The sequence below is a fragment of the Ambystoma mexicanum genome, chromosome 6q (assembly GCF_040938575.1).
Source record: "Ambystoma mexicanum isolate Mex_15411 chromosome 6q, UKY_AmexF1_1, whole genome shotgun sequence".
In the NCBI taxonomy this organism is placed as follows: Eukaryota; Metazoa; Chordata; class Amphibia; order Caudata; family Ambystomatidae; genus Ambystoma; species Ambystoma mexicanum.
In genome coordinates, this window is record NC_090937.1 from 67,913,243 (window position 1) to 67,941,178 (window position 27,936).

At 45.0% G+C, this 27,936-nt stretch overlaps 1 protein-coding gene across 2 annotated transcripts in view; it reads right to left on the minus strand.

Moving 5' to 3' along the window:
* EPHA5 (EPH receptor A5) overlaps positions 1-27,936 on the minus strand; it is a 938,871-nt gene that overhangs the window by 87,742 nt on the left and 823,193 nt on the right. For both annotated transcript variants that reach the window (XM_069630489.1, XM_069630488.1), the window contains exons 9-11: positions 13,260-13,327; positions 11,048-11,173; positions 2,169-2,354 (exon numbers count right to left, since the gene is read on the minus strand). In XM_069630489.1, the coding sequence (XP_069486590.1) occupies positions 2,169-2,354; positions 11,048-11,173; positions 13,260-13,327 (380 nt within the window). The remainder of the gene's footprint in view (positions 1-2,168; positions 2,355-11,047; positions 11,174-13,259; positions 13,328-27,936) is intronic.

Sequence of the window (27,936 nt, forward strand, 5' to 3'; positions counted from 1 at the left end):
GGGCTGCCTTCTTCCTCTCACTGCTTCGATTTGTGAGGGCTTCTGCTCCCCCAAGCAGGCAGCTGACTCTGCCACTGGGGGATGCTCAGAGTAGCCTTGATAAGCCACTGAGAACATGCTTGTCTATCACATTTATGTTTGAGCATCTCCAAGATTTCCAGGGAGCACCAGAATGGTTCAGATGTAGGTTTTATTGATAACATTAGCATCTCCTCATTTGCTCTGTTGCAAACCTTTGTGAAGCAGGCCCTACACATACGCAGGACTGATAGTTGTGTAAATAGTTGTCAGATGCAAGCATATTCTCAAATGGTATTGATGATTTTTGTCAAAAGTTTGTTTTAAAGGATGAAAATATGCCACCTGCTACTGCAATGGACTATCTTAAACATAGAATGTGATTCCAGTTCCAGAAGATGGGTTTCTGGGAACTGGGTGAGAGTGGCATCTGATTGTTGTCCAGTGAGTGATCTAGGGACCCCTAAACTAAGCTATGACTACTGCACCTTGGGTGTGCTACCATTGCCCTTTCCCCTCTAAGACCAACTTTAAAAAATCATTTTTAGGAGACGATGCAAGGGCTCTGAAGACAGAAAATTAGACTTGAGCCTTGTTACTATTAAAGGAGATGTGGTCTATAGATTAGACATGTAGGAGTATGGACTCCGAATGTCAACACTTAGACTCAGCATTTTAGCATTCACATGCTAGCGTGGGGTGAACTTAATCTGGGACACAGGGTGTGAAACTCATTACTGGACTCAAGAGTGTGAGTCTCAGGCAGAATTAAATAGATGCCAATGCACAGAGCACATGACAGAGATTGCAGTTTGCTTCATGATGCTATTTCAATGAACTGAGCTGCACTAAATATAATACTGACATAATCTAACATACTAATTAACCCAAGCCCAGTTAACATGTAACTGAATCCCATAATAACATTTAGTGCAAATTAGCCCATGATGAAATAAGGTGAATGCAGACTGATGAAAATGCATGGTGCTCTGAAAATGGGAAGGAAAATTGACTTTAGGCTTGCCTGCTGGATTTGCACTGTGTGATAAGCTGAAGAATGTGAAGTTCCATTCTGCTAAAACATAGCTTTGTTTTGAAGTAGGAAGCACAAATGAAACATTTTTCTGAACAGCAATGCGGTTAGTACAATGAGGAAAACACACAGAGGCAGATAGCGTGTTTCGTAGTGGGATGATCTGGTCAAGGGGAGGCGTCTTTCTAGATTGATAAAAGGGTTTGATTGAAAAGGGTGTTGGGACAGAGTAGGCAGGCAGTTTCTCTTCGGACATTGACAGACGAAGGAGCAGAGGGTGGGCTGGGCAGACAGAGTTCAGTGCTGGCAAGCTGACTGATGCTGAAGCTGCCCTTATTTGGGTTGATCCTGTGCAAGGCATGCAGAAAGGCTGAGGGAGATTAGGGAGATGTGTAAGCATGTGGGCAGCTTGGACGAATTTACCGGCCAGATACCACCAGACTTGTAATGAAACCCGTAGCTCTGGCGGAATGGGTCAGGTAGCAGCTGACAAATAACACCATTTTGATGTAATTCAGTCTAAAAGATCTGAGTGTCTTTCAAAGCAAGTAAAAAGGCATGAAGACAATGAAGAGGCACTCATTCTTTGGCTAAGGTGGTAATTTCAATCCGAGCAATGCACATACTATTATGTCCTAATTAGTTCTACCTTGCATGTATTTGCACCTGGTTCACTGGGACCTGATGGGAGACGATGTCTTTTATCTATTAGCGGTGGCTCTTAAGACAGCATCTGTTGGCCTTTGAAAACATAAGACTAGTTGTACATAACCAATTATAGCATTGTATTTCATGTGAATGTAAAACTCTGTGATATGACATGTGTAACATGCCCTCATAAAAGTCATATTTCCATGATATCAACCTCTGCAGGATATGGTGCACCATTGCTCTCTCTAGCCTCATTAGTCAATAATTGGATACAATTCACAGTTCTGGCATCTTGTCGTTGATATGCAACTTGTTTAACATTGTAGGAACTGTGCACCATAAAAGTGCTGACAAACTCTGCAGAGCACAAGAAAAACAACACAATCATTTCTAATATCTGCATTTAGGAATCTAAATTGGCATCACAAGTGGTATCAGTTTTCTGTAAAATGTATCTGGTGCTTACTTTTTGTGACAACACCTTCCAAGTGAATGATGTTGGGGTGATCAAATTGCCCCATTATGCTGGCTTCCCCAAGAAACTCTCTGCGTTGTTTTTCGGTGTAGCCAACTTTCAGGGTTTTAATAGCCACTGGGCACTCTCGTTTCCCAGGTAGTTTTGATCGCCCACTACAAACCTCTCCGAACTCACCTTGAAACAAATAAAACAAAACATTTTTAAAAATTAATACTTGTGTCATTTCACTAAAATCAGAGAGGAAAAAGTAACATCACAAGCTTTTTCACTCATCTTGGTGATATTACAGGAAATTGCAAACGTGAGGTTTGACCACAGCAATATAACATGATGCAACATTTCAATGGTGTTGATCTTGATAAAATGATAGGACGTGGATAAAATAATCTTTAATAAAAATAAAACTAATAAAGGATTTAAAAATCTCATTCAAACATACAAAAGGCAGGCATAGTTTTTTCAATAGCAAGCTAACTTGAGTACCTACAGCTGGAAGGTACAATGTTCATCCATCTTTGTGCAGCCCTTTTTGGCAAAAATGTTTTGATGAAAAAATCAACGAAAATATGGGGATTAAGGGCATATACGGGGTATTATGGGGAGGGTATAGGGTGAGGGGGATTTAGGGGGAACCCCCAAATACAATGCTAGCATTTTTTCAAAAACTAGGGTGAATGAACATAGAACATAGAACCAGCTGGAGGGGGGTGAGGGTTACAACTATCATCCATAGTTATTACTAACTTATGTCCATGTCTCATATTGATTTCAGACATTGCGAAGAGAGATGTATAGTCTCTCCTTTTATTTCATATGATGATTAACCAGTCCTTCAAGCATGTCTAAATGAGACACTCTGTGTGGTAAGAGGTTAGGAGAATTGAATTCGGCATTTCAGCTTGGGGTTTTCTTTTAAGTTTTGCTTAATATGGTCAACTGTGTTCCCTGTATGCCTGACCAAGATATTCACCAACGGGAACTACACTAGGCTTTACAAATGGACAACCTATTTTAAAGAATCTTTAATGCACGACTAAAAAGTCAGTTCATCATCTCTTAAAAAGGCAGTCAGTGGCAGATTTGAAACACAAAATGCCCCTTTGGCCAAAATGACAAACGTGGTCTGTGTGGGCAGGGTGTGAAGTTGCAGCACTGTTTGGGGTGGATAGTGTTTGGGTGGTTTGGGATGATACAATGACATATTTTAGGTGTATCTGTATCACAATTAACAGGACCTAAGTTTATCTCCTTGGGCCTAGGATGGCCTGCAGGGATTGGTTAATTGTTTCAAATGGGTACTCCCTGCCCTCTACAGTCTCATTTCCCTACGGGCTCCTTATCTGCCAGCAGCAGTCCCATCCATGCAGTGGGTGTGCTGAGATCATGCCGAAGATGCACGCCTAGCAAACGCCCTGTGCGGTCTGGTCCCAGTATGCAGACATGTTGGATAATGGTGGTTGAGTACATTCAGTCCCTGAGGTGAGCTGCAATGCTTTTTATGTGCTAATGTAAATATGATTTAGTGGATTTTCGAGATAAAACAAGCCTATCTTCTGTGGATATTTTTGAGAATATGGTTGTTTGACCTTTGAAAAAGATCTCCCATTAGAACTGCTATTGGTCTCTTAGAATCAGCACCACTCATATTCTACTTTGAGGATCAATGCACCTTGCATTTAAGAGTTTTTATGATTGGTGTCAGTTCCCTGCCTAGACATTCAGCGAAGGTATTTGATTAATTAGCTGTAATCCTCCTGATCGTGTCCATGTCACTGAATCGGTGTTGCGTGACTGCTCTAGCCCTACTTTCACCACAGTGACTCCTCATGCATATCTGTTGCTATGTATCCCCCAAATGTCCACAGGGACGAAGGAACGGCAATGTGCTATCATGATATGTTTGCTTTCACAACCATACCCTTTCCTTATGTTACTGGGAAGGAAGATTTGGTGGGCAAGTTGCTCACCAGCCCGCCCATAGTCGTCCCTCGAGTTTTAGTTCATCACCCTACAGACCCAGACTCAAAAGCTTATAGTTTCATTGAAGATTTATCTCAGCTCAATTTAAAATCTAATCATTGATTATGCTGGGTGATTGTAAAAGATGGTCAGGCCACCCTACACTTTCTCAGGTTGCCTCTTTAGTTCCCAATTTCAATATACTTGATATTAGTCAACAAGTAGAGGGCCCAACACTGTGACTGCTTTATTCACCCTTACTTACCAACATGGCATATCTACCCGCGATAGTGCCTGTCCTCTATGGATTGAGACAGAGCCAGGGACACATAAGGCTTACTGGGGACCCGTCATGGAGGAATAGATACTTTCAAACTTGCATTGAATTGCATCTAGCTGACAAAAGGTACTCATTTTGAACTCTTGTGCCCTAAACAATTAGCACCTCTGGTGACACCATCCTCGGAGCTCTGTGAACAACTAGTAGATTTTTGTGAGGATAATATGGAATCTTTTTTCTGCTACCACAATTCGTCGGTCACCTGAAGTGGAAACAAAGTCCATACTTACTCTTACTCACTCAAATCTTTTCCTGTATTCTGTCATATCAGTTTCATTTGAGGATCTGCTCACATATTTTCAGAAACTCAAATCAGGCTCACCTCTTAACTCTTGCCTCGTGAGGATTCCCCAACGTTGTGATACACTGGTTTGTGAGACACTACTTACTATTATTAACTCTTCATTATTGCTGGGTCAAGTTCCTGCAGGTCTGGAAAAGGCTATCATTTGTTCCTTTTTCAACTGTGGATCACAAATTCTTGGCTAACTACAGACCTGTTTCCCTCTTTTAACAGCTGCAGAAAGCTTAATTGAGAGTTTTGTGGGCTCCCGTTTTTGCTTTTGTACAATGGCCTTATTTCGCTTCTCGTTCTTTACATGTGCTGATTTTGCCTGTCATTATTTGTCTGGCTAGGGAGATAAAGCCACTGATTCACAGTTTAAATCGGGTATGTCAGAAAATGCAGGACGCGATGAGAAATCATTTTATCTGCCCTATTTCCAATAAAACTAAGATTTAGGTATTTGGCAGGCCTGCTTCCATATGGTATTCTCACTGCTGCCCTATCTCTATGTGGACCTGTCCTGTCTCAGTATCCAGTTTTGGGGCTTCATGTTCGATCATGCTTTGATATTGATCCCTAAAATTAGCAGGTTTATGCCTACTGCTTCTACAAGCTTCAATGATTGGCTCCAACTATGCTGGCCACAATTTCAACAGCTTCTTGTCTAATTCAGTGGACACTGAGTTATACTTCTTAGATTTATCTGTGACTTTCATGTGTATCATCTAGATGATGATGACTCAGCAGGTCCTACTTTCAATCTGCGTTGCTCTACGACGAGTAGAAGAAATTCCATCGAATGGGGGTATTTGACCCATGTTCTGAGGAGAATTGCCTAGCATTTTGGTGACTGGGCTGTCCTTGTGTGTGGGACAAAGACTGATATGCAAATGGATATTTCTCCACTGTGAAGGGTGCATTGAGCTAAAAAGCGTTTGTAGACCCTCCCAAGTGGAAGAAATTCTATAGAACGGGGTATTTGCCCCATGTTCGTTCTTAGTAGAGAATTTGTAATTCTACACATATTTCACCTTATCTTGCAAGATTTTGTTGGCTAAAAATTCAGCAACAAATGGTTTTTCGCTTTGTTTCATTTGTATTACCTTCTGTCAAAAATAACATTATCAGGCCAAAAACATCAGAATGCAATAACAATTCACAACAACAGCATACACATATTAAACATTCATGAATATGTATGATCAGTATTATACCTAACATGGATAGTGACAAATACCATCATGTGCATATAACACAATGAAAAGAGAGAAATTAGATTAATTATAACACATTGAGACCTTTTTTATCCTGGTCCTTCCTTTCGTGCAAACATCACTTCATAATGAGGAGCGATCTCTACTGGTAATGTCGACGTGCAATAGCATTTGACAGCAACAATATAAAATGTCATTGTTATCTACAAGCAGAACTACATCAAGTCATAAGTGGGTCAGCTCTAAATGAAGCCAGGTGCAAATTACACAAAAATAAGGGAATTAACTATTATGATAGACCGAGACCTCTCTTTTCCTATACCCTGCTCAAATGTGAGGCTTTGCCAATGTCAATTAACAGCCTTGGATACCATTTGTCCTGGTTGTTTGCAAGTTGGGCTTACTATTTATTCAATTAATTCATTCAAAAGGTTATGCAGATATTATGACACAGCAAACAGCATCTCCAGTGTTTCCACACGCATCCATTGCTTCTGCTGTCCTTATGCAAAGTGCCTGTAACCTTGGCTTCAGATACGCTTTCCTAAATTGCAGGTATAAGGGGGAAGTTAGCATGAAGTGTACCTAATGTTCTATGCATGTGTTGCAATATTGCATTTATCGAACTGTTCATCATTCCACTTATGTAGTCGAAATGCTGTTGGCAGTGTGTTCAATCTAAATTTGTGTAATGGTTGTGTACATTTTGGTCTTATTTCATCGAGATATTCCTAATACCCAAAGATCAATTTACGCGACCAATACTCTGTGAGTGAAGTTGAGTCAGAAATTCTGGATAAGAGGTACTCCGCCTCCTGTACTTGGAAATCCATCTTTATGGTTTACTTGGTCTCAGTTGTTAATAATTTGGTTTCAGCCATGCATGTTCATGCCCAATACAGAATAGGGCAACCTTAATATAGGCACACCAAGGAATCAGCTGACCCCCTTCCTGTGCAATTGTTTATAAAACTTAATGTGCTGTCCACCACCACTTTGCTAAGACTGGGCCTTCCTTCTTGCCATCAAGACTGAAGGGCTCAGCCGCAAGGTGAGGCTTGAATTAATCTAAACAGGCATTATTGCCTATCACACCTAGATTCCTCCAACCTTGTGGAACTCACAGTCTTGTCCTTGAAAATGCATTCTTCCTTTCACCTTTTTAGTGGTAAAATAGAAGACCTTACTTTTACCCAGTCAGCTTTTTCTGGGTAATTGTGTAGTGTCATTTTGTACTCACTTTGTCACAGCGCTGGGAATGTATGTCTGGTAAAGGCATACTCTATAAATGCAACATGCATTAGCACATAACATACGTTTGTTGATAGTTAAGGTTGGAATTGAGGGTTTGGAGGCAGGACCATTTGGCTTTCCACCAGTTTGTCTCCACAGGAAGTCTTGCAGAAAATAAAATGAGGCATGGTTCGGCATAGTCTGCCCATTAAGTCAGCAATGACATGATGCAAACTGGGATTCAAGGGCATAGTTTTTGTAACACAAAAATCCCTTGTAAACTAGCCAATGACTACACAAACTATAAAAAACATGCTAGCACTGAACTTTATGTTTTCATCACATAATGATTTAGTTCGATATCTGATCAAATTGGAATTCTCTCTAATATGAAATCAATTGCCAGAAGATAGCCTTTATATGGGCATTTGAAGACCGAAACATGTGTCAGCTCAGGCAAAAACAAGGTTCTTTAACAATCATTAAGGGATTGCATGGAAGAATCAATGATAAGATACACTCGTGCATTATTTAGGGTCGCTGAACAGGCAAAGATATGGTTATAAACTGGCAATAAGACATTGTACGAATGATATGATGTTATGACTGAAATCCACAGTATTTAAGGTCATTAGTTGACGCTCAATCATTAACTTTCATGATTAAAACCTAACTTTACATTTAAATTGAGTATGGTGGTAGTTTATGACATGCACTTTTGATGTTGGTGTACTCAACTTACAGATTTTTTATGGCATAGTTTAAGAGCATAGCCTCTAATTCCCTGACACACGCAGCACGTCACAGTAAGTGAATCAGTAGGTTGCCCCCATCAATATTCCTTAGGCACAAACAAGTACTTTTATAAAGAGGATGGTCTGCAGCCTCGTCTTCTATATGGCACAGTCATAACTTGTCAGTCCTGCATTATATTGTTATACTGTGCAGTTGGGAAAACCTTAGTCTGCCCATTATCCTCTGGTTGTGCTGTTGCAGAAGCCCAATTATTTTATAATCCTCTATTAGTGGCATTGTAACAGACTAATTATACTATACGCATCTAGAATTGTCAATTTACTGTCAGGACATAGCTGCCACAGTTGGTGGCCCTTACTCCACTTTTGAGCAAGAGTACCTTGGTGTCTCCAGAGGATAGGTCAGGGGCAAGGCGCTCGCCTTGGAAGCAAGACGACACAGAGAACCACAGGTAGGAGAAGGAAGAGGACCCAGAGTGGGCAGCCAGAGAGAGAGAGGAAAGGAGGGAGTTGGTGTTTCGATGAGGAGGATCTCCCTCGTACTGGCATTGAGGCAGAGATCATTAGCAGCACACCACTCCTGAATTATAGACAGACAGTCAGAAATGAGAGAAGGAGTAGAGGTGGCTGAGGCGAGCCTGAAAGAGAGTTGAGTGTCATCCGCATAGCACTGAAAGTTGGAGCAGAGAGCAGTTATCCTGTGGGCAAGAGGGGCCAGGTATTAATTGAACAGCCAGGGAGAGAGGATAGACCCCTCGGGAACACCACAGGTAGAGAGACAGATAGAAGAGAGGAAGGACCCTAGTTGGACCTGAGAGGGTAGGTCAGTGAGAAAAGAAGTCAGCCAAGCTAGGGCTAGATCAGTGATACCCAGGTTATTACAGAAGCGCTTGAGCAGGGTGGCATGGTTGACAGTGTCGAAAGCAGAAGAAAGATTAAGGAGAATGAGGACAGAAGTATGGTTGGAGTCAAGGTTGGAGAGCAGGTCCTCATGGATGTTCAGCAGAGCAGTTTCCATGCTTCTAGCAGCTCCGAGGCCAGACTAATAGTCATGGGGACAGCCAACAGATTCAGTGTGAAGGTTAAGCTGGAAGATGGCCAGCTTTTCCAAGAGTTTGCCTAAGAAAGGAGTGATGGAGATCGGCAATAGTTAGCCGGAGAGGAAGTATCGGCTGAGGGCTTCTTGAGGAGGGGTGCACAAGCGAGTGCTTCTAGGGGAGGGGAAAGTTCCAGTGGCAAAAGAGTGATTGCAGAAATCAGTCACGGCCGGAGCAAGAGTGTCGATGTGGTCCTTGATGGTTTTGGAAGAACAGGAAAGAACCTGAAGACTTTCATAGATCGGACTTGTCTATAAACATCGCCTGTGGTGAGAAAGGGAAAGGAAGAGACAGTAGGAGGAGAGGAGGGCACAGGCGGCCAGGCATAGAAGAGGAGGAGGAGGAGAAGTGGGTGGACAGGATGTCCTGAGTTTTATTGATGAAATGAGAGGCCAAGGCTGTGCAGAGTGCCTGGAAAGGGACAGGAGAGCTAAAGACAGCAGCAGGGTTGGCCAGCAGGGTCTGCTCCTTGCAGATTTTTAAGTGTTCGGCCGAGTTGTTAGATGCCAGAGGGAAATAAAGGCATATAGTTGCATTCATTGAAGTTCAAGTGACTGGGAAGCTTCGTTGATAAGACAAGATGGCATGAACCCTGGTATAAGTCATTCTCATTTCCACCAATAGCTTTCAAGATACATGGTTTGACATCACCTTCTCCAACAATACATTTTTAAAAAAAAACAGATAAGTGCCAATAGGATGCCAATTTGTTAGGTAAAAGGAGTCATAGAGCACTCTTAAGTTCAGGAACAATGTAAGGAGTCAGGTGATACGTCAAATCATCATGCAGTCTGTGTAAGGCCCACAACCTAATGATACATAGCCCAATGCCAAAAGAAGAGGGACATCACTTCGATATTCCTACACTTTACTTAGACGACTCATTGGTATCTGGTCCTTAAGCCTTGCATGTTTCATTTAAGGTAATCAAGACTGTGACTTCCGGAATGCATCACTTTAATAAGTGAAATCCCAAGATGAAAAGGGGGTTGTTGTGGAGGTGTGAAACCAATACAAGAAGAGCACTTCGATGTACGTTAGGCAGTCTGGCAGATCATCTATGGGTGTTTAAACATGTTTAATATGGACATTGGGTGATACATGGGAGAACGATTAGCCCCTCGCCTTGACTAATAGTGTTCGTGGGTGGTTCCATCATGAAAGAAAAGACATGGTAAAACCATATGTCTATGTGAGATTTTCCAAGTTTTAAGCAGGGGACTAAACTATAAAGTCTGGCACAATTCTTAGCAACCTTGTGTATCTGTTTTAACCCTCTCATATTGCTTGCCCGTGCTACACTACTGCCGTTTTGCATTTCAACATCATTACAAAAGTCCTGAAATGCATCAATTTACTGACACTAAAATGTCTGTAGTACACAACTTTATTATTCTGAGAACACAAAAATAAAGGGACTTGTATCATTCTCATCCTTCATTCCATCCCAGGATTAATTTCTAAATGACAATGGGTGCGGGAATCCATGCAAGGGTAATTCATCAAACAGAAGGGAAAGACTCATAGAATGCATACATAGACACACATTTAAAACGTGATTAGAATAAAAGGAATACACCTAGAACGTGTTGGCAGCGACTTACTGAACATCAGAGCAGGCCACATGAAAGCATCACTACAGGGCATAAACAAGAACCTTAGTAAAATAGTCAATACATTACCAAAGAACTAAAGTAGTGGTTTCGGCACTAAGATAGGCAAGGGTTCAATAACCCTAAATGAAACTGTTGGGTGGTTTTAAGTTGGCATGACTCCTGCTTCTGTAAAGGGTCACCACAAGCCACTTAATAGCAAGAGTTGTCAGAAAGATACTATCCTAGCACCAGTCACATACAGATTGTCAATACCACAGTTTATCAATAAGGGAGTCTTGCAAACTTCGAACGCACACACACAAACACACACATACATACACACCCTTGGGATTGAGACCTCTAAAAGTAGAGAAGTACACAAACTTACCAGCCCCAATAACTCGTTCAATCGATATGCACGATGCGTCTATTTCCTTGGCAAATTCATGGACAGCTTGACTGGGGTCCTCGTAGGTGTGTGGGTCAATATATGTCTTTATTCCGGGCAGTTTTACTGTAATGACATACGAACAGTAGATGTGCATCTTACATGCTACCTCCTGCCATTGAAAATCATCGCTCTGACACTGCGCGGATTCAATGCTATACACAGCTAGGATGGATGGATGGATGGATGGATGGATGGATGGATGGATGGATGGATGGATGGATGGATGGATGGATGGATGGATGGATGGATGGATGGATGGATGGATGGATGGATGGATGGATGGATGGATGGATGGATGGATGGATGGATGGATGGATAGTCACGGAATAGACGGGTGGGTGGATTAGTGGGTGGATGGATGGGTGAACTGATGGATGGATGAGTGAACAGCTGTCCAGTAGGGGAGGCAGATGGATGGAAAGTAGATAGAGAAGACAGACGGAAACAAATGGATTTATGATTCAGGGACACAATTACAGAGAGACACATACATAGGTAAATGAAATATCATTTTCACATACAGTGAATGTTATAAGTTTCTACCTGCAGGCATTTTGTGTCTGTAAATCTGTCATAGACAATAACCTGTGCATTCAAGTGAAGTTTGTTTTCAATGTGCACTTTAGAGTAGGAGTTGCTGTTACACTCTAGCCTCATCAATGTGATTTTATATTCTATAAATCGTCGTCAATAGGACCATTTCAGATAAAAAAAAACACGGTTCATAGAATTAAAGACATTGTTCCCGCTGTGTAAATGTGCTGCACTTGTGAAACATTTTGGAGGTGTCAACTTCTAACACTTGGCTGGTGAATGGAATGTGTAGAAATATCACGGTGCTCGAAGTGTTGATAGCCACACGTGTGGCCCTGGGGAGCCACACAATAGGCACCCACACTCACGTGATAATATTGTAAACTTACACTAAAGCTCGCTTGACCGTTGGAGGAAACCATCTTGGAGGTTTAGGAGGGAGGTGAAGTTATGAAACTATTTATTGTTATTTCCCTACATCTAGGGTACCGACACAGTTATAAACAATCACTAAAACCTTGCCTTTGAATAAGTTGATTGATCTAAATCAAAGTGAAAACGTCCTAAAACGTCTGGGCTTTGTGGAGATGTGGGCAGTTTGTGAAGGTGTGAGATTCTCTTGAAAGAATGATTCATCACAAGTAGTGGGTATGTGGAATTAGGATGTGACGGTGCCTTTAAAGCATAGGGCCACACTACATTTGCACAGGTCATGAACACCAACGTGCATACGTATAACTATGGAGTCACCTCATTGGCTTAGTCTAAAGTAACCCACAGCTGGATTTCCCACCTCAGAATTCTGACTTCGAAACGGTCTTGAAATATTTTCTTGGCGCGATGTGTCATATCAGTTTCATTCAAAGGTTTGAACAAGTCATACTCTGCCGGTGTTATTTAGCACGTCTAGGGGACACCTATTACTGCCAAAGTGGTAAACACTCGGGCCAGGCAAACTGCTGTCTGCAATGGTCGACACATGCACACTCCTGGACATTTGACTTCGCTTGATATGGGGGGTGGGGCTGTAACTCATCCACATCTGCTGGTTATGTGCACGGTAATGCCAAATAAACCTGGCACTTGCGAAGCAGTAATGTTACAAGAGAAAAGCTAATTTTACACCATGAACCATAGCAGGTGTATTGCTATGTAAAGCACACCTCCACGTGGAGGCTCTCTTCGCGCTGAATAACAGATTCTTATTGTTACCTACGACACATATCGACCTCAGAAGGGTGAAAGGTCGAGCAGACCTGCCAGGATTCCAAGCTGTCACCAGGAAGTCAACCACATATCCCTTTAGTTGATGCACTAGGCCACCAAGCCACAGACACCAGAACAGCAGGGTGCATTTCTAAAAAAACATGCTTTTCAAATTGCGTGCTTGGAGCAAAGCCCCGGGTGAACCCCCAAGATGAACAGGAGCAGCAAATTTAAAAGCTGTGCTGGTGTGAAAGACAAGTCAGAATTATGAGCATCCTTTATTTTTTAATAACAAGAGACCATTTTCCGTGGAAATTGCTTTTAAGGGCCTGGTTATTGCTAGGACCTTGCCACCAGATGTTCTCTGAGCTGAGCAAGAACTTGTGCAATGATGTCCTGGGGCACTTACTGTGGCCATTGTGGAAATGCATCTTTTCCTCCTCTGGATCCTGCTTCGCTTTGCTGTAGCCGCAGCGCCTGCAACAGAGGAAGAGGCATGAGTCGCGCAGCGGAGCATAATGAGTGCATGATCCGCCGAGAAGGCAACGGCTCGGGCATTGGTTTGGAAATGATGGGTTTCGCCGAGGCATGCAGATGACAGGGCAGGCAGAGAATTTGCACTTGAGATGCATAACATGGAGCCCAAACTAGCAGGACAAGGAGGTCCACTATACTGGAACCATACGAGAAACAGCTCAACTCAGTGAGAACCATACGAAAAGAAGTTCCAAACTACTCAAACCACACAAAAAGCCTTTCAATAGAACCGTAGGAAAATCTGTGTTTCTGCCCCTACTATTGTTCAACTGGCCAAGCAGTGCCACCAATGTGTGACTGTTTATACGAGAGAAATGTTGCTTTGCGTTTCCAATTAGGGGTGGAGGGTAAGAGGGAATAACTTCCGATCTGTTATGATGATTTCTAAATACAAGATGGAGGGATCTGCCCCCAGTGTCTAAGGCACTCCAGCCAAGCCTGATGACACGGAATTACTATCAGGCTTGCAGACCCAAGGCCCTGCATAACTCCAAAGCTTAGCTACCCCAATCCTCAAAACCAGAATGCTCCAAGTTCTCAGGTGACTTCCAGCCTCCAGTGCCTCAACCCTGCTTGTGCTCTCACCATGCAAGTTCCTCACCCATGCATGTCCCTAATGCTATGATGCCTCGCAGTCTAAGATGCCCAGAAGGGTGGCAACAAACATCAGATGACTTCAGCCGAATTAGCTCTAATACTGTGTTCAAGCCCATTACTCAGATGCCCCCACAGTCTCAAATGACCATTATCGTGCATGCCTGCCAGCCACGCATGACTCTTGCAGCATTGCATTTTTCCCCCAGCCATACATCCACCAACTATCAAATTCACCTAACCTTACATACTGTCGACCATGGATGCCTACAATTCCTGAGATGGGCCTGAGTACTAAATAGTCCCAGATTGGTATGCTGCCTTGCACCCGACCGAACCATGTACAGACACCAGTCTCATATCCTCTCAGTGCCTTTGTGCGCCCTCAATCCAGTCCTGCATCCCACATCCATGTGTGCATCCCAAACTCTGCCACCCCTAAGAAGAGCAACACATTTTGGCCAAACTGTTGGGAAGGGCTGAGGGAAGAGCAGAACATGACATCTCCAGTTAGAACATGACGAACTGAGGGGAGGAGGGTGCACAGGAGTCGGGAATGTAGTACTTTTTGAAGACAGTAGCTACACCCAATATCAACACAGCGCCAAATACGCACAGGTTTTTTAGGCACAAATAAAGTGGATGAGCAAGTGAATTCTCTTCATTTATAACAGAAAATCGTGTTCCACTTTCAGAAGGTGCACTCATTCTGTGACCCCCACACGTTCCTCAGTTGAACACATCATAGACTAGAAGCAGAGTGTAGGCGCATTTCAAAGCATTTCAAAACGCGTACCAAATTCAGAAAGGTGCTACATTTTGAAATGCATAGAAAACAAAAGCATTTTCTACACCTGCGCAAAACAGACGCAGGGGGGTGCACAATACACGGGAGGCTTATTTCTGACCGTTTCAGGCAGTACTTTTAAGGGGGACAGCACCAGTATGAGCCACTGCTCTTCCACTTGCATCTCTATTCTTCAACCAAAGAAGGCAAAGTACAATTATTAATGTGAAAAATGGGAATCAAGAATGACTGGGCCATCCGAATGCCGATTACTTGACTTGGAATCAATGCACGTTTGAACTGCACATTCTGCAGTTTGTAATAATCAATACCCCACAGTGCCCACAATAAACACGGTTTATCATTTCGCATTTTCCACATATTTCCTAGAGACCTTGTTTACCTTTCCAAAGCCACTTCAAAAAAGCAGATATTTCAGTTCCATTGCACATAATTAATAAAGAGTTAGAATACTTTACAATTTTCATTTATGGCCCACTTTATAAAATTCACAACTTTACAATTGTATACATATATATATATATATATATATGCACCTAATCCAGTATGCCACTTTCCCCATTTTCCTAAGGTTGATTTTTGGGCCTAGATCAAGGTATTGCTTGATGGGGCTCATTCTGTTTGGTACATAGTTTCTATCATATCTTGAAGCTGCTGCTGGTGCTGTAGGTTAGGTATAGGGTGGTCCTGCAGCATCTGCAAAGCGGTCAAAGTGGGTGGCAGGAGGCCGCGCGATGCCTCTTAATGGCTGCTTTAGAGACTGTCAGCTGCTTGAGACCTGGGCCACGATGCTTCGCTCCCATCACTCTCACTCGCTACACATGGGAGGGCCAGACTGGCAAAGGGTGGTTAACCTTTCTATAACATTACACAGGACATTTTACAGGTGCCTGGACCACACATCGGGAAAAAATATCTTGAAGGTAGTGGCCAATTATCTGTGTACAGTTACAACGTGGTTAAGGACTCAGGTTGCTGCCTCATTTAGAGGTTTATGTACACATTGGAATCTTAATGGGCAAATCCAGCTAATCTTTGCTTAAATTGTTAAAAACAAGCCCAAATGACCTGAGATGCACCAGAATCTACAGGAGAATCATAGTTGAACAGTTTGTATTAGTATCACTGTTCATGACATATATTTAGTGATTGATTTAATTATTGCAAATGCATAATGCTACATTTTGCAGTTATCTCTATAATTTTTCTCACCTTCCCAAACCATTATTACCTCAATCTCTATTTAAGCATTGACATACAACAAAGCACATATCAACAAATACTGAAAGTGCTTAGAAGTATTTAGGTTAGTATTATCAATGTATACACAAGATATTGTGAACAAGCTATTAGCACAGCCACAGTGGTGCCAGCCAAGCAGTCCTGGAACGCCGGGATGAATGCACTGGCATAATCCCACATTCAGGGGAAGCTGAATGCTGCTCGCTGCTCCCCTGCGCACTAGGTTCCCTACTACGATCAGTTTCATCTTCCCTCTGACTGCCCACCGGCTCACACACCTCCACACCCGCCTTTCCTAAACTTTCTGCTGAACCCACAACTCCACCTACCGCTCCATTGTCCCTGAAGATGCCTCCATGGTAAGAATGGGTGCACTCCATGGTGGACAATTTAAATCTGGCTGATCCTCCCTTTGATGCATGGGGCACTAATGCATGTGCCCATTCTGTGGTGACCTGGAATTAGAAGTCTGACCAGTACTTTATAGTTTTGGCTATAAACCCTTATTTAACAGAAAACAGCAATCCTATCTATCCCTAACTAGAGGTGGTTTCCCTACCTCAACCAAACTCAACCTCTGATTTTACAGGAAGTCTGTGATGTTGAAATTAAGGGTATATACATCCTGGTCTGAACGTCTAAACTATCCCTACCACTGAAACACAAAAGTTCAAAAAGAAACTAAACCATATCCTAGGAGAATGCCCACCTTCTACTGGGTTGAAATGTCTATGGCTAGGAGAATGACTCCCTTCTCTGGCTTGCAAGTCTTTTCCTCTTATTCAGCTCTCTCTCTCTCTCTCTCTCTCTCTCTCTCTTTCTCTCGCCTTGGTTGCTTCCCTTACATTTCCCTTTAAGGGTTTTTTTCTTTTTGTTGAAAAGAAAGGGGGAAAGCGAAAACTGACTCTTTGGGTGATCCAGTGTTGAGAAAATGATGCTTCGAAGGGCCACCTAGATGCTGCCGAAGACAATTTCCAAAGGACACTGGCTTTCATCGGTTCCCATTTTCTTCTCTTGTCACTTAAACCGAAATCGCTAATTAAATGGAAGAGTTCTTATCCCAACCCAGGAGAATGACTCCCTTCTCCTTGGTAGAAGCCTCTCACAGTTCGAGTTTCACAAAGTTCCACAAATTATCACAGGACTGGAAGAATGGCTCCCTTCTCCCAGTTTACAATCAACTTTTAGCAGGCTTTTCCAGACTTGAAAACTATCTTTCAACGTGCCCTCACTGGGACGAGGGCGAGAATCCCAGAGCTCTACTTGAGTTTTCAACGCTTTACGACTCTTCTTTAAACTGCCCCCACTGAGATGAAAAAGTGGCTCCCAGAGTTCTTCTTGACTCTTCAATACCACAGTGTTATGGAACTGACCAGGGAGTTGCCTCACAAAATTAACTATTTCCCTCTTGTCTTCTGGTTTCACTTTCTCAAGTTTTCCTGGGCCCCTCCTGGACTTATTAATGTTCCTGTTACCTTCTCTCAGGGGAACACTTCACCTGTTTCACCAGGGGTCCATTCTTTCTCTTTCTTATTTTCCTTTTTTTTGGCCTGACTTTGCGTTCTGTTACCGTTGGAGGTCTTGGTGCAAGTTTCAGACCAGACAGTCCACCGGTTACAGGGTCCATAACCACCACAGTTCCTTGTACTTCCAATGCAATCATCTACGCAGCTCTACAGTAGGCTCGTGTTGGCGGACTCAGCGTAGTTCTTGGACCGCAGAGTCCTCCCACCACAGGTCATGCCACCACCACACTGACTCTGAACTTCAAGTTTGTCGACTCCCAGCCGATGCATGAGACGCATTCCTGGTGTCCCTTGGGTCGTTCTCGTCATTCCACACTGCTGCTTTCATACATCCTTCCAATGGCCTGTTTCAACGCACAGGCTCTTTGGTGGCCTCCTAGCTCACTGACTTCTCCTTTCAAATGTAGCTCTCTATGTCCTTCTTTACTTTGTAGCTTAAGTAGCTGGGAACGCTCCAGAGTAACATCAGTTTGATTGACAACAGCTGTTGATCACTTTTCATGCTTGACGGTAGCATTCTTGGGTTCTTCTTCATCCCAGTACCTATCATAGTGAGATTGTCTTACACATTACAGTAACACATCATCTTGGACTTTACTATAGGTAAGCAAGGGCTGGGTGTTATTTTTACCCTGTGGGGGTTGGGAGATAAAGGGGCTCTGTCCCAGATGCATATCCTTGTCCCCAGGAGGGAAGTCCCCCCCCATGAGATCCTCCCCCATGTTACCATTGCTAGGGGGACTATCGGTTAGCGGACTCACATCCCTAGCCTCATGGAAAGGGGTTCCCCTCTGGGGAGAGGTGACGTCATCTGAAGAATCGTCACAATTCATACAAAGAAACATAATCATTAGCAATGAAATTACAAAAGCACTAATAGCAGTAAGGCACAAGTTCTGGGCTGCACTTGGATGGTAATGACCGTAATCCATCACTTAAAGCCTAATCCCTCACCAGATCACCGGGTTGAAAACTATAGTAACATCAGGTTTTTAATTAGAGCTTCATGCAAGATTGTTTTCAATTCTAACCACTGTACTAATATCTATTATTGCTAGACACTTTAATTGCACTCTATTTATCAGCCTCAGAAGGATGAAGGCTGAGTCAGTGCCGCTAAGGTAGTCGAATCTGCCATGTGGAAGCTGTCACCAGGTTACAGGTAAGCACCTCACATGTGAGCAATCCTCCCAGAAAACACATCCTTCCGAGAAGACCTGATCTTAAGTATATCACTTTCTCCATACATTGGTAAAAAGCATGTGGGAGGTAAGCTTGGGTCCACAGTCAAATGTACATTTACCATTGACGAGAAACACATATCAGAGCAGTTTCTTTTAGAAGTAATACAACCTCAGTAAAAGTGTGTGAAACACCCGTATGGTACAGGCATGAGTGTGTCTCCCCAGCATGTTTTGGCAATAGAAATAACCCCACGTAACCCTTAAAGTATATGTCTTAATAAGCTCAACACCAATGGAAAGTTCGCCCAGCAGGCGGTGAGACAGGTTGGAAGTAATACTTTTTACCTTACGTTTTTCCTTCCTCTGTTAACTGCCCTGCAGCAGCATGGCCACTTGACACAGTGCCATCCTGCTCAGAGCCTGGAGGTAATCAGAAGAACGTGGTAGGGCCTGAAACTTGACAATGAAATAATTTTGAGCGATGATGCAAACATTGGAGCGGGCATTGATCCTAAAATGGGACTGGTTCTGCCCTAGGAAGGGCAGCGTCTCAGAAGAAGTCGCAATCACTGTGAAGTAAAAACAGGGCGATTCATCAGGACATGCAAGAGAAGGAGACCATCTTACTCTGCAGCTGAGAAGTTACCTTATAGGTGTTGGCTAAAGAGGTCACCCAATGGCTTCTTGGGATTGCCTAAAGATGTTCACATTTAGGCAGACACCACAGGGACCATGAAAGCACTGGTCCTGGCAAAACTTGTACCTTCTACGCTCCCCAATTGACAGCATTGAATAGAAAAATCACACAAAGAGTTCAAACTCAACCCCAGCCCCGGAAACATTTTATTGATTTACTTACGTGTTAAGGGATTTGTGTAGTCATTTAATAAGGTATCCAATGCACCACAATTCATGCAATTGCTACTTCCAAGCACTATAAGTATAATGGGATATGGGGAAGGTAAGTTTTGAAGATGGCTAAGGGAAGGGAGGACAGATTGAAGCACACCTTTTGCTGCATGACAAGGGGCACATTACAGGCGATTAGTTGGTATTAATTGTTAACAGTGTAAAGTATCACATTTTAGTACTCCAGGCATGGTCAGGTTAACCTGGGTTCTTCTTTCTTGTGCATGGGGAAGCCTGAGTGAACAGTTGAGTTGTAAGAGACTTCTTAAAGTTAAGATATCTTTCCTGGTGCCTCAAATCGTCTGGTAGTTTGTTGCACCAATTTGGGTCCAAGCATGTCACACCATTTGTACTGTGGCGTGCTAGCTTGATTTTACAAGCATAGCATTTTACCTCACCTGTTGACCTTAGTTTTCTTGCTCAACTGTGAGGTTTGGTCTCTTTAGGTAGGTATGTTGGCCGAAATCACGATATGTGATGCAGAGTTCAGATATAATCTGCTTCATTGGGCCTAAGACATTGCAAGTTAAAGAGTTCTGCAAGATCCGAAGTGGTTTAATTGCATTTTTAGTAAATTAGCATATATGCTCTTACAAAAGTGGAAACCTGTTAGTATCAGAGCTCTACAGTGAAAGGTAGCAGTACACCTTCTCATTGTTAATATCAACACATTCTTCTGGTGCAGAGAATATGACTATTTTATAAAAACATTTAAAATCAGGAAAGACACCTCCCTTCTTCTATGCTAGGCCACAGTAGAATTCCTCTGGTTTATTGACTTTTTAAAAATAAGAAAGCAGAGTGAGCTCATTGTTGTCAGTGTCTACTGTGACTACGTTTAAGCTGCTGAGCTTCTTTGGATTGGTCTGTTTTCTGCCTCTACTGTTCAGGAGGAGGACCAAACACTGACAAAAACCCTTTAGTCTAGCGGAGCGAGGCGGAGTGAGCTTACTGTTGCCAGCGTCTCCTGTGACTACGTTTAAGCTAATGAGGTTCCCGGGATTGGTCTGTTTTCTATCTCTACTTTTCTGGAGGAGGACCAAACACTGATAAAACCCTTTACTTGAGCAGAATGAGGGGGAGTGAGCTTGGAGTTGCAAGTGTTTCCAGTTACTTCAGGGGGTTGAAGGCTCACAATATACTGCAAGAACTATTGATTAACTAAATCCTGGTCCCTGGGGAGTTTGACGGTTTGCCTGCATCGACCCACGCAAAAGTGCATTTGTCCTCAACTTGCAAGGAATTGAGACCAAGAAGGTATCTTGTTGTAATTCCTACCCTGTACCCCAACACCTGGACTACGAGTGGCCAGCGGTTTTCCTTTTTCCCTTTTTGTGTTTTTGGATTAAGTGCATATTAGCGGCTTGGTAGGCAGCGCGTGACAAGCCTAATTGCATTGTAAGCCAAGGCCCAAGAAAAGCTAACGGCTATTTGTTTCATTTGCCAGTGCCTCCTGAGCACTTTTACCGCTTCAACATCAAGCAGAGATTTTGCAGGTAGTGCGTGGTAACATTGTTCTTACTCTCATTGGATGTTTTCATACTGGTTTCGAGTGCGGCACAGGATAAAAGGCATTGGGTAATATATTGATTACAGCGTTATTGGAAACGAGGACGCTATAATCCAGTGACTTTTACTAACACCAGGAAACCCTTGTTACATTTGCCACAATAGCCCTTTGTGCCTCGATTACTTTGAAAGTACAATAACTCTCGCCTTTACTCTGGGCTCATTGCTTAATGGCTACAGGTCCTCCAAGTACTTTTGTGATAACTTTTAAACAGCCAAATCTGCTCACAGAGCGACTGAGACACAGAGCATTTAAGTGGGGACTGAACGGTATTCATGAGAGTCGTGGAATAACAGCTGTGACTTAAAACTTGTAGATTTTATTAAACAATTATACCCTTTATCAGAAAATGTTATAAACTATTAGTGAATGCCTGGGAAAACCTTAAGTAAAGGTAAACCTGTAAGAAAGCACCAGCTAAATCCATACAGTAAAATGCCAACGACCATGTTGCGGGAAACAGCAACTGAGCCTCTTACAGTAATTGACATGGAAGGGGGAAAGGAGCAGACTTTAGAGAAGGTGAATGGCTCCAACACCTGAGGAACGATCAACAAGTTACTCTCTTACCTGGTAACTTTCTTTCGATGGCATGGTCCGACGACGTATTCCATATCTATGACAGTAATCACCACAGCTGTGCTGCTTCTGAAAATCTTTCGGCGTCTGCAACCTGCGTCAATGACGTCGATACGCTGTCGTCGAGGGCCTCCATCGAGTCGACGTCACCGAATGTTATAAGTAGGACGCACGACGCCCCTAGCCTCAGTTGTAGTTTTTTCCCCCAGAACGTTTAGCATCAAACCACTGCCAGTATGACCACAGAAAGCCTTGCGGAAACGTAAGCTGCAATCGCATAAGAAATTCTGTAGCAGGGCAGGTAGGGAGGGAGCGATATGGAATACGTCGTCGGACCATCCCATCGAAAGAACGTTACCAGGTAAGAGAGTAACTTGTTCTTAGAGGGGATTGGGTCCTCCGACGTATTCCATATCTATGACAGATTCCCATAGCAGTACAAATGTATGGAGGAGGGAAAAGAATTTAGAATATAGAAATTTAGAATGCCCAATCAAATTGCAGAGTAAAGGACTGCCTTGCCAAAGGCCAGCCAGATCCTGCCCATGGATAGAAACGAGGGAGTAGTGATGTACAAAAGTATGGACCGAAGCCCAAGTGGCTGCATCACAGATGTTATGAATAGGAACACCCCTCTGCAGGACAGAAGAGGCAGCCATTCCCCTAGTAGAATGGGCCCGTAAGCCTACCAAAGGGTCCTTACCCACCAAGTGGTAACATTCAGAAATTGCCAAGATAATCCATCTAGACAAAGTCTGCATAGTCACAGCTTGTCCCAAACGCCTTCCAGCGTAACCGATAAAGAACTGATCATCCACTCTGACACGGGACATGCGAGAAATGTAGAAACCAACCTATGGAGCCTCTCCTTTTCCTTACCAGGATGTGGAGGAGGATAAAATGCCGGAAGAATAACCTTCTGGCTCAAATGAAATTCCGACACCACCTTCGGAAGAAAGGTAGGACGAACTCTAAGGACAACCCTGTCTTTATGAAACACAGTGAAGGGTGGCTTAACTGAAAGTGCCTGCAACTCACTCACTCTGCGAGCGGCAGTGACTGCAACTAAAAACACAGTTTTAAGGGTTAACAACCTCAAAAGACAAGAATGTAAAGGCTAAAATGGAGTACCCATAAGGAATTTCAGAACAAGGTTCAAATCCCAACCAGGCACCTGGAAAGGTGCCGGCGGAAACACATTAGTGAGTCCTTTGAGAAACTGAGAAATTAAAGGAATTTTAAAATAAGAACACTCCTCAGATGAGCGCTTAAATATATACAGCGCCGCCAGGTAACCTTTAACAGTACCCACTTGCAGGCCCCTGTGGGCCAACGAAAACAAAAACGACAGAACTACAGGAATGTCATATGAAAAAGGATCCACATTCTTAACCCTGCACCAGTCGCAGAACTTTCTCCAACGGCAACGGTACAGGGACTTTCTTGCCGGCCATCTGGCCGAAAGCAACACCTCCATCACGTCTTCAGGGAGGTCCCAATCCTTATACCTCAATCTTTCAGAAGCCAAACGTGAAGGTTGAGGGAACTGACCTCTGGATGGAGAACCTGACCCCCCTCCCATGACAGAAGGTCATCTCGGTAGGGAAGACGATGTGGAGGGCAGATGGACAAGTCGAGAAGGTCCGGGTACCACGTCCTCCGAGCCCAAGCCGGATCATCTGGGAACCGAACCTCCATAACCTCTGCAACACTTGCGGGATGACGGGGACTGGAGGAAACGCGTACAGCAGTGGGAAGGACCACTCCACCACAAACGCATCTCCTAAGGCTCCTTTAGGAGGAAATTTCCACAAGCAGAACCTTTCGCACTTCCGGTTGACACTGGAGGCGAAGAGATCCACCGGAGGGGTCCCCCAAAGGGTGAAGATCTCTAGGAGAATCTCCTGAGCCAGCTCCCACTCGTGAGAGATCGCGCTGTGCCTGCTCAGAGCGTCCACCGTCTCGTTTTCGTCTCCGGACAGATGAACTGCCGAAATCGAAATTTCTTGCTGGATGGCCCAGAACCAGAGCTGCATCGCCTCCCTGCACAGAGGAAGTGACACTGCCCCCCGCCTTTTTGTTGAGGTAGTGCATGGCCACTGTGTTGTCCCTCAGAATCAGGACATTCTTTCCTCGAACAGTCTGCAGAAAAGCCTTCAGGGCAAGCCTGACGGCCCTCAGCTCCAACAGATTGATATGGGGTCTGGACTCTGATGGAGAACAATGACCATTGACTGTCAACTTGTTGGCATGTGCTCCCCATCCCATGAGGGATGCGTCCATCACGATCATCACCTCCGGCCAGGGTAGCCAAAATGGAGCTCCCCTCATCAGATTGCCTTCGACGGCCCACCACAGTAGGTCCTGGGTGACCATGGGCGGCACCTGAACGGGGCCCGACATCCTGCCGGAGGACTGTGACCACTGCATCTTGAGAGCCCATTGCAGAGATCTCATCCACAACCTGGCCTCCGGCACCAGAAGAATGCAGGATGCAACCTCAAGAACTTGAAAGCCGGGAGACTCTGGGCATGTTGAAACTTGTGCACCATCTGCTGAATGTGATGAGCCCGCACCCGGGGAGGAAAACACTGCCCCAGGGACGTGTCGAGCACTGCTCCGATGTACTGGAGCCGCTGAGTTGGCATCAAGCGGGACTTCTTTAAGTTGAGGGAGAAGCCCAGCTTTTGAAGGGAGTGGCAGGTGACGGACAGATGATCCAGGACTTGCTCAGGAGAGCGCGCCCTGATCAACCAATCGTCCAGGTAGGGGTAGACGTGAATCCCCCCTTTCCTGAGATACGGTGCCACCACCACCATGAGCTTGGTGAAGACCCTCGGGCGGAGCTCAATCCGAACGGCAGGACCCGAAACTGAAAGTGCGAGTCGCCAACCGCAAACCTCAGGTACTTCTTGTGCTTGGGATGGATCGGCACATGAAAATAAGCGTCCTTGAGGTCGAGAGACACGAACCAGTCCTGAAGTTGAAGGGCCTGGAGGTCTTGAGAAAGAGTAACCATCTTGAACTTGTCCTTCCTGAGGAGCTTGTTCAAACTCGCAAGTCCATGATGGGTCTCAATCCCCCGTCTTTCTTCAAAATAAAAAAATAAGGGGAATACCATCCCTTGTTCATCTTGGCTACAGGCACCATTTCTATGGCGCCTTTCTCCAGCAGGGATTGTATTTCCTGCGCAAGGAGCAGATCCGGACTCTTCAAAGAGAGATTCCCTGGTGGATTGTTGTGAGGTCTCTGCCGGAAAGGAAGACAGTAGCCGTGGGCTATGATCTCCAGAACCCCACACATCCGAAGTAATGGCACGCCACTCTACAAGATGCTGCGGCAGCCTTCCCCCAACCGGCGAACCATGGGACATGGTCTCATGACTGAGCTGAAGCGGCTGCGGCAGTCCCTGAGGGAAAAGAGGCAACTGCCCGAGCGGCCTTGGCACCTTGAGTACCCTGTTTTCCACCTCTGGCACTCCTACGGTGGCCCCTTTGACTTGCAGCTCCTCTCAATTTACCACAGGATGAGTAATATCGAAAGGAACCGACCCTCCATTGCTGTCCCATAGCACGAAAAGGCGGAGTTTGGCGAACTGCAGCGCTCAATGACTTCGCTGCAGCTTTGGAGGTCTGCAACCTCTCAAGGCTCTCGTCAGCCTTGCTGCCAAAAAGATGTTCATCATCAAAGGGCATGTTGAGGAGCTGGGCTTGCACATCAGGAGCAAACCCCGACTTCTGCAACCACGCAAACCTGCGTATTACGGTGCTCGCCGCCATGGACCGGCTGACGCAATTAACCATGTCCAGACCCGACTGAACGGATTCACACATGGCATCCTTGCCATCCTGCACGAGAGCAAGAAAACCATCCCGTTCCTCCCCTTTGGGAATATGATCAGCCGCTAAGGCGATACAGTTCCACAGAGTGTGCGTGAAACGAGACAAGGCACAAACGGAGTTGGCAGCCTGAAGCGCCATACCCCCAGAAGAAAACACCTTCTTTGCCCAGCCGTCAAAACGTTTGTCGTCCCTATCAGCCCACTGGCTGGGCGATATTTCTTCGGCAAGGACTTGCTCACTGCCGGGAGACTCTCCGGAGAAGTCCAAGCCGCAGCCACCCTTCTCTGCAAGGCCATATTGAATGGCAGCACCGGGTCAGTTGGTGGACCTTGGTCGAGGATATCAGTCAGGTCATCCTGATGAAAATCCCCAGGGGGGGCAGAACACTCCAGGTAATCCGTGACCCTCGACATCAGGCACCGGTATGAGGACTCAGCATGCGTGCCAGGCTCAGGCCTACCAAACTCCGCCTCCAGAGAGGTGTCTAGACCACTGGCGTTGTGCAACGACTGACGCAGGTCCTCAAGTTGGCTAAGACCAGAAAGGAGGCCATCAGGAACCTCTGCAGGAACCTCACCTTCCTCAGACCGCTCATCCACCTCAGAAATATAATTCAGAGGCTGGAAGGAGGGTACAGAAAAAGGAACAAAGACATGTTTAGAATTGGCCAGAGCCTTTCTGGGGGGTTCCACCATGCCACGGGGAACATCCGACAAAGCCACCTCGAAAGGCATTGAGGGCGTCGATGGAATCGGCGTCAACGTCGAGCGCGGCCCCGACAGCTTCGACACAGGCCTCGAGGGCAGAGCCCCAAGCGTGTCTCTCGACAGCCTGGGCGGTGATGGCGTCAACGACTTCCTCAGAGGCAGAGCCTCGAGAGAGAGTCCGTCGACGACCTCGGCGCCGCAGGCGTCGACGTCTTCTTCGAAGACTTCAAAGGTTCTCACGGTCTCGAGGGTGTCGAGGACCGGGACCTGAAACAGGCATGTCTAGAGCGACCATCCTTGTCCGACCGGTACCTCGAAGGCGCCTGGTGGTCGCGACGACCGCTCGAGCCCGAAGGCGTACAAGCAGCATCTCTAGAACGGTCACAGCCGGCGCCTTTCAATGGCGTGGACGGACCAGAGCCCTGCGCTTGGAAAATCACCAACATCTCCTTTCGAAAGGAATCCCATTCCTCAGGAGTGGAATGCTTGTTGGGGCAAGCAACCTGCTGACGGGCGGAGTCCTCGGACGAGGACGGGGAAGGCGACCTGTGATGGCGCTTCCTGGAGTGCCTCGAAGAGGCAGAGGAATGGTGGGACCGACTCCAAGACCGAGAACCCTCAGACTCACGCCGACAATGCGAAGAGTCGCCCCTCGAATCATCCGTCGAAAGACCAGTGGAATGCGACTTCCAGGGCTTGGCCACCTTACCGACTGACAGCTTCTTCTTACGCTCCTGCAAGGCCTTCGATGTGAACGATTGGCAGTCCACACAGTCATCCGTATCGTGGTCCTCCCCGAGGCACCAGAGGCAAGCGTTGTGCGCGTCCGTCAGCGACATCTTGGACCTGCACAACCGACACTTCTTAAAACCATACCAAGGGGTGGAAGAAGCCGAAGACATCATACAATATCGCAAAGAAGAAACAGGTTCGAAGAACAGGATTCAGTAGAACCGAGGAAAAAACAGAACTGAGGTTACGGGCGTCGTGCGTCCTACTTATAACATCCAGTGACGTTGGCTTGATGGAGGCCCTCGAGGACAGCGTATTGACGTCATTGACGCAGGACGCAGACGCCGAAAGATGTTCCGAAGCAGCACAGCTGTGGTGATTACTGACATAGATATGGAATACGTCGGAGGACACAATCACCTCGAATACTGCCTTTTTCCATTGAGAGGCCGGATCAAGCCTAGTAGTAAAGGTTTCAGATGTGTCAGTGCAGGCGGATCATATATCGAAAACAAACCTTGATCACACCTGCATAGATTTTGTTAGCATAGATAATAATTCTCTATTAGACTTGTGCTACACCTTTCATGACACATTACAATCCAGGTTCCTTCAGTCAAAAGCAGCAATGGATGTTGGTTGAACAAAACCACAACAAGCAAGTTCCTCGACACAACTTGGGCCTAATGTATCCCCAGCACATCAACTCCCTACGGCCCCTGGACGACCATCACAAATGTTGACTACTCCTGTGTTGTATCTGCCAATCTGGTGGTTCCGAGAACATGGAAGCATCAAGAACTACAAACCCAAATTCAATTGCTCACAGCTCCATCGACATCGCGGATAGCAGCGA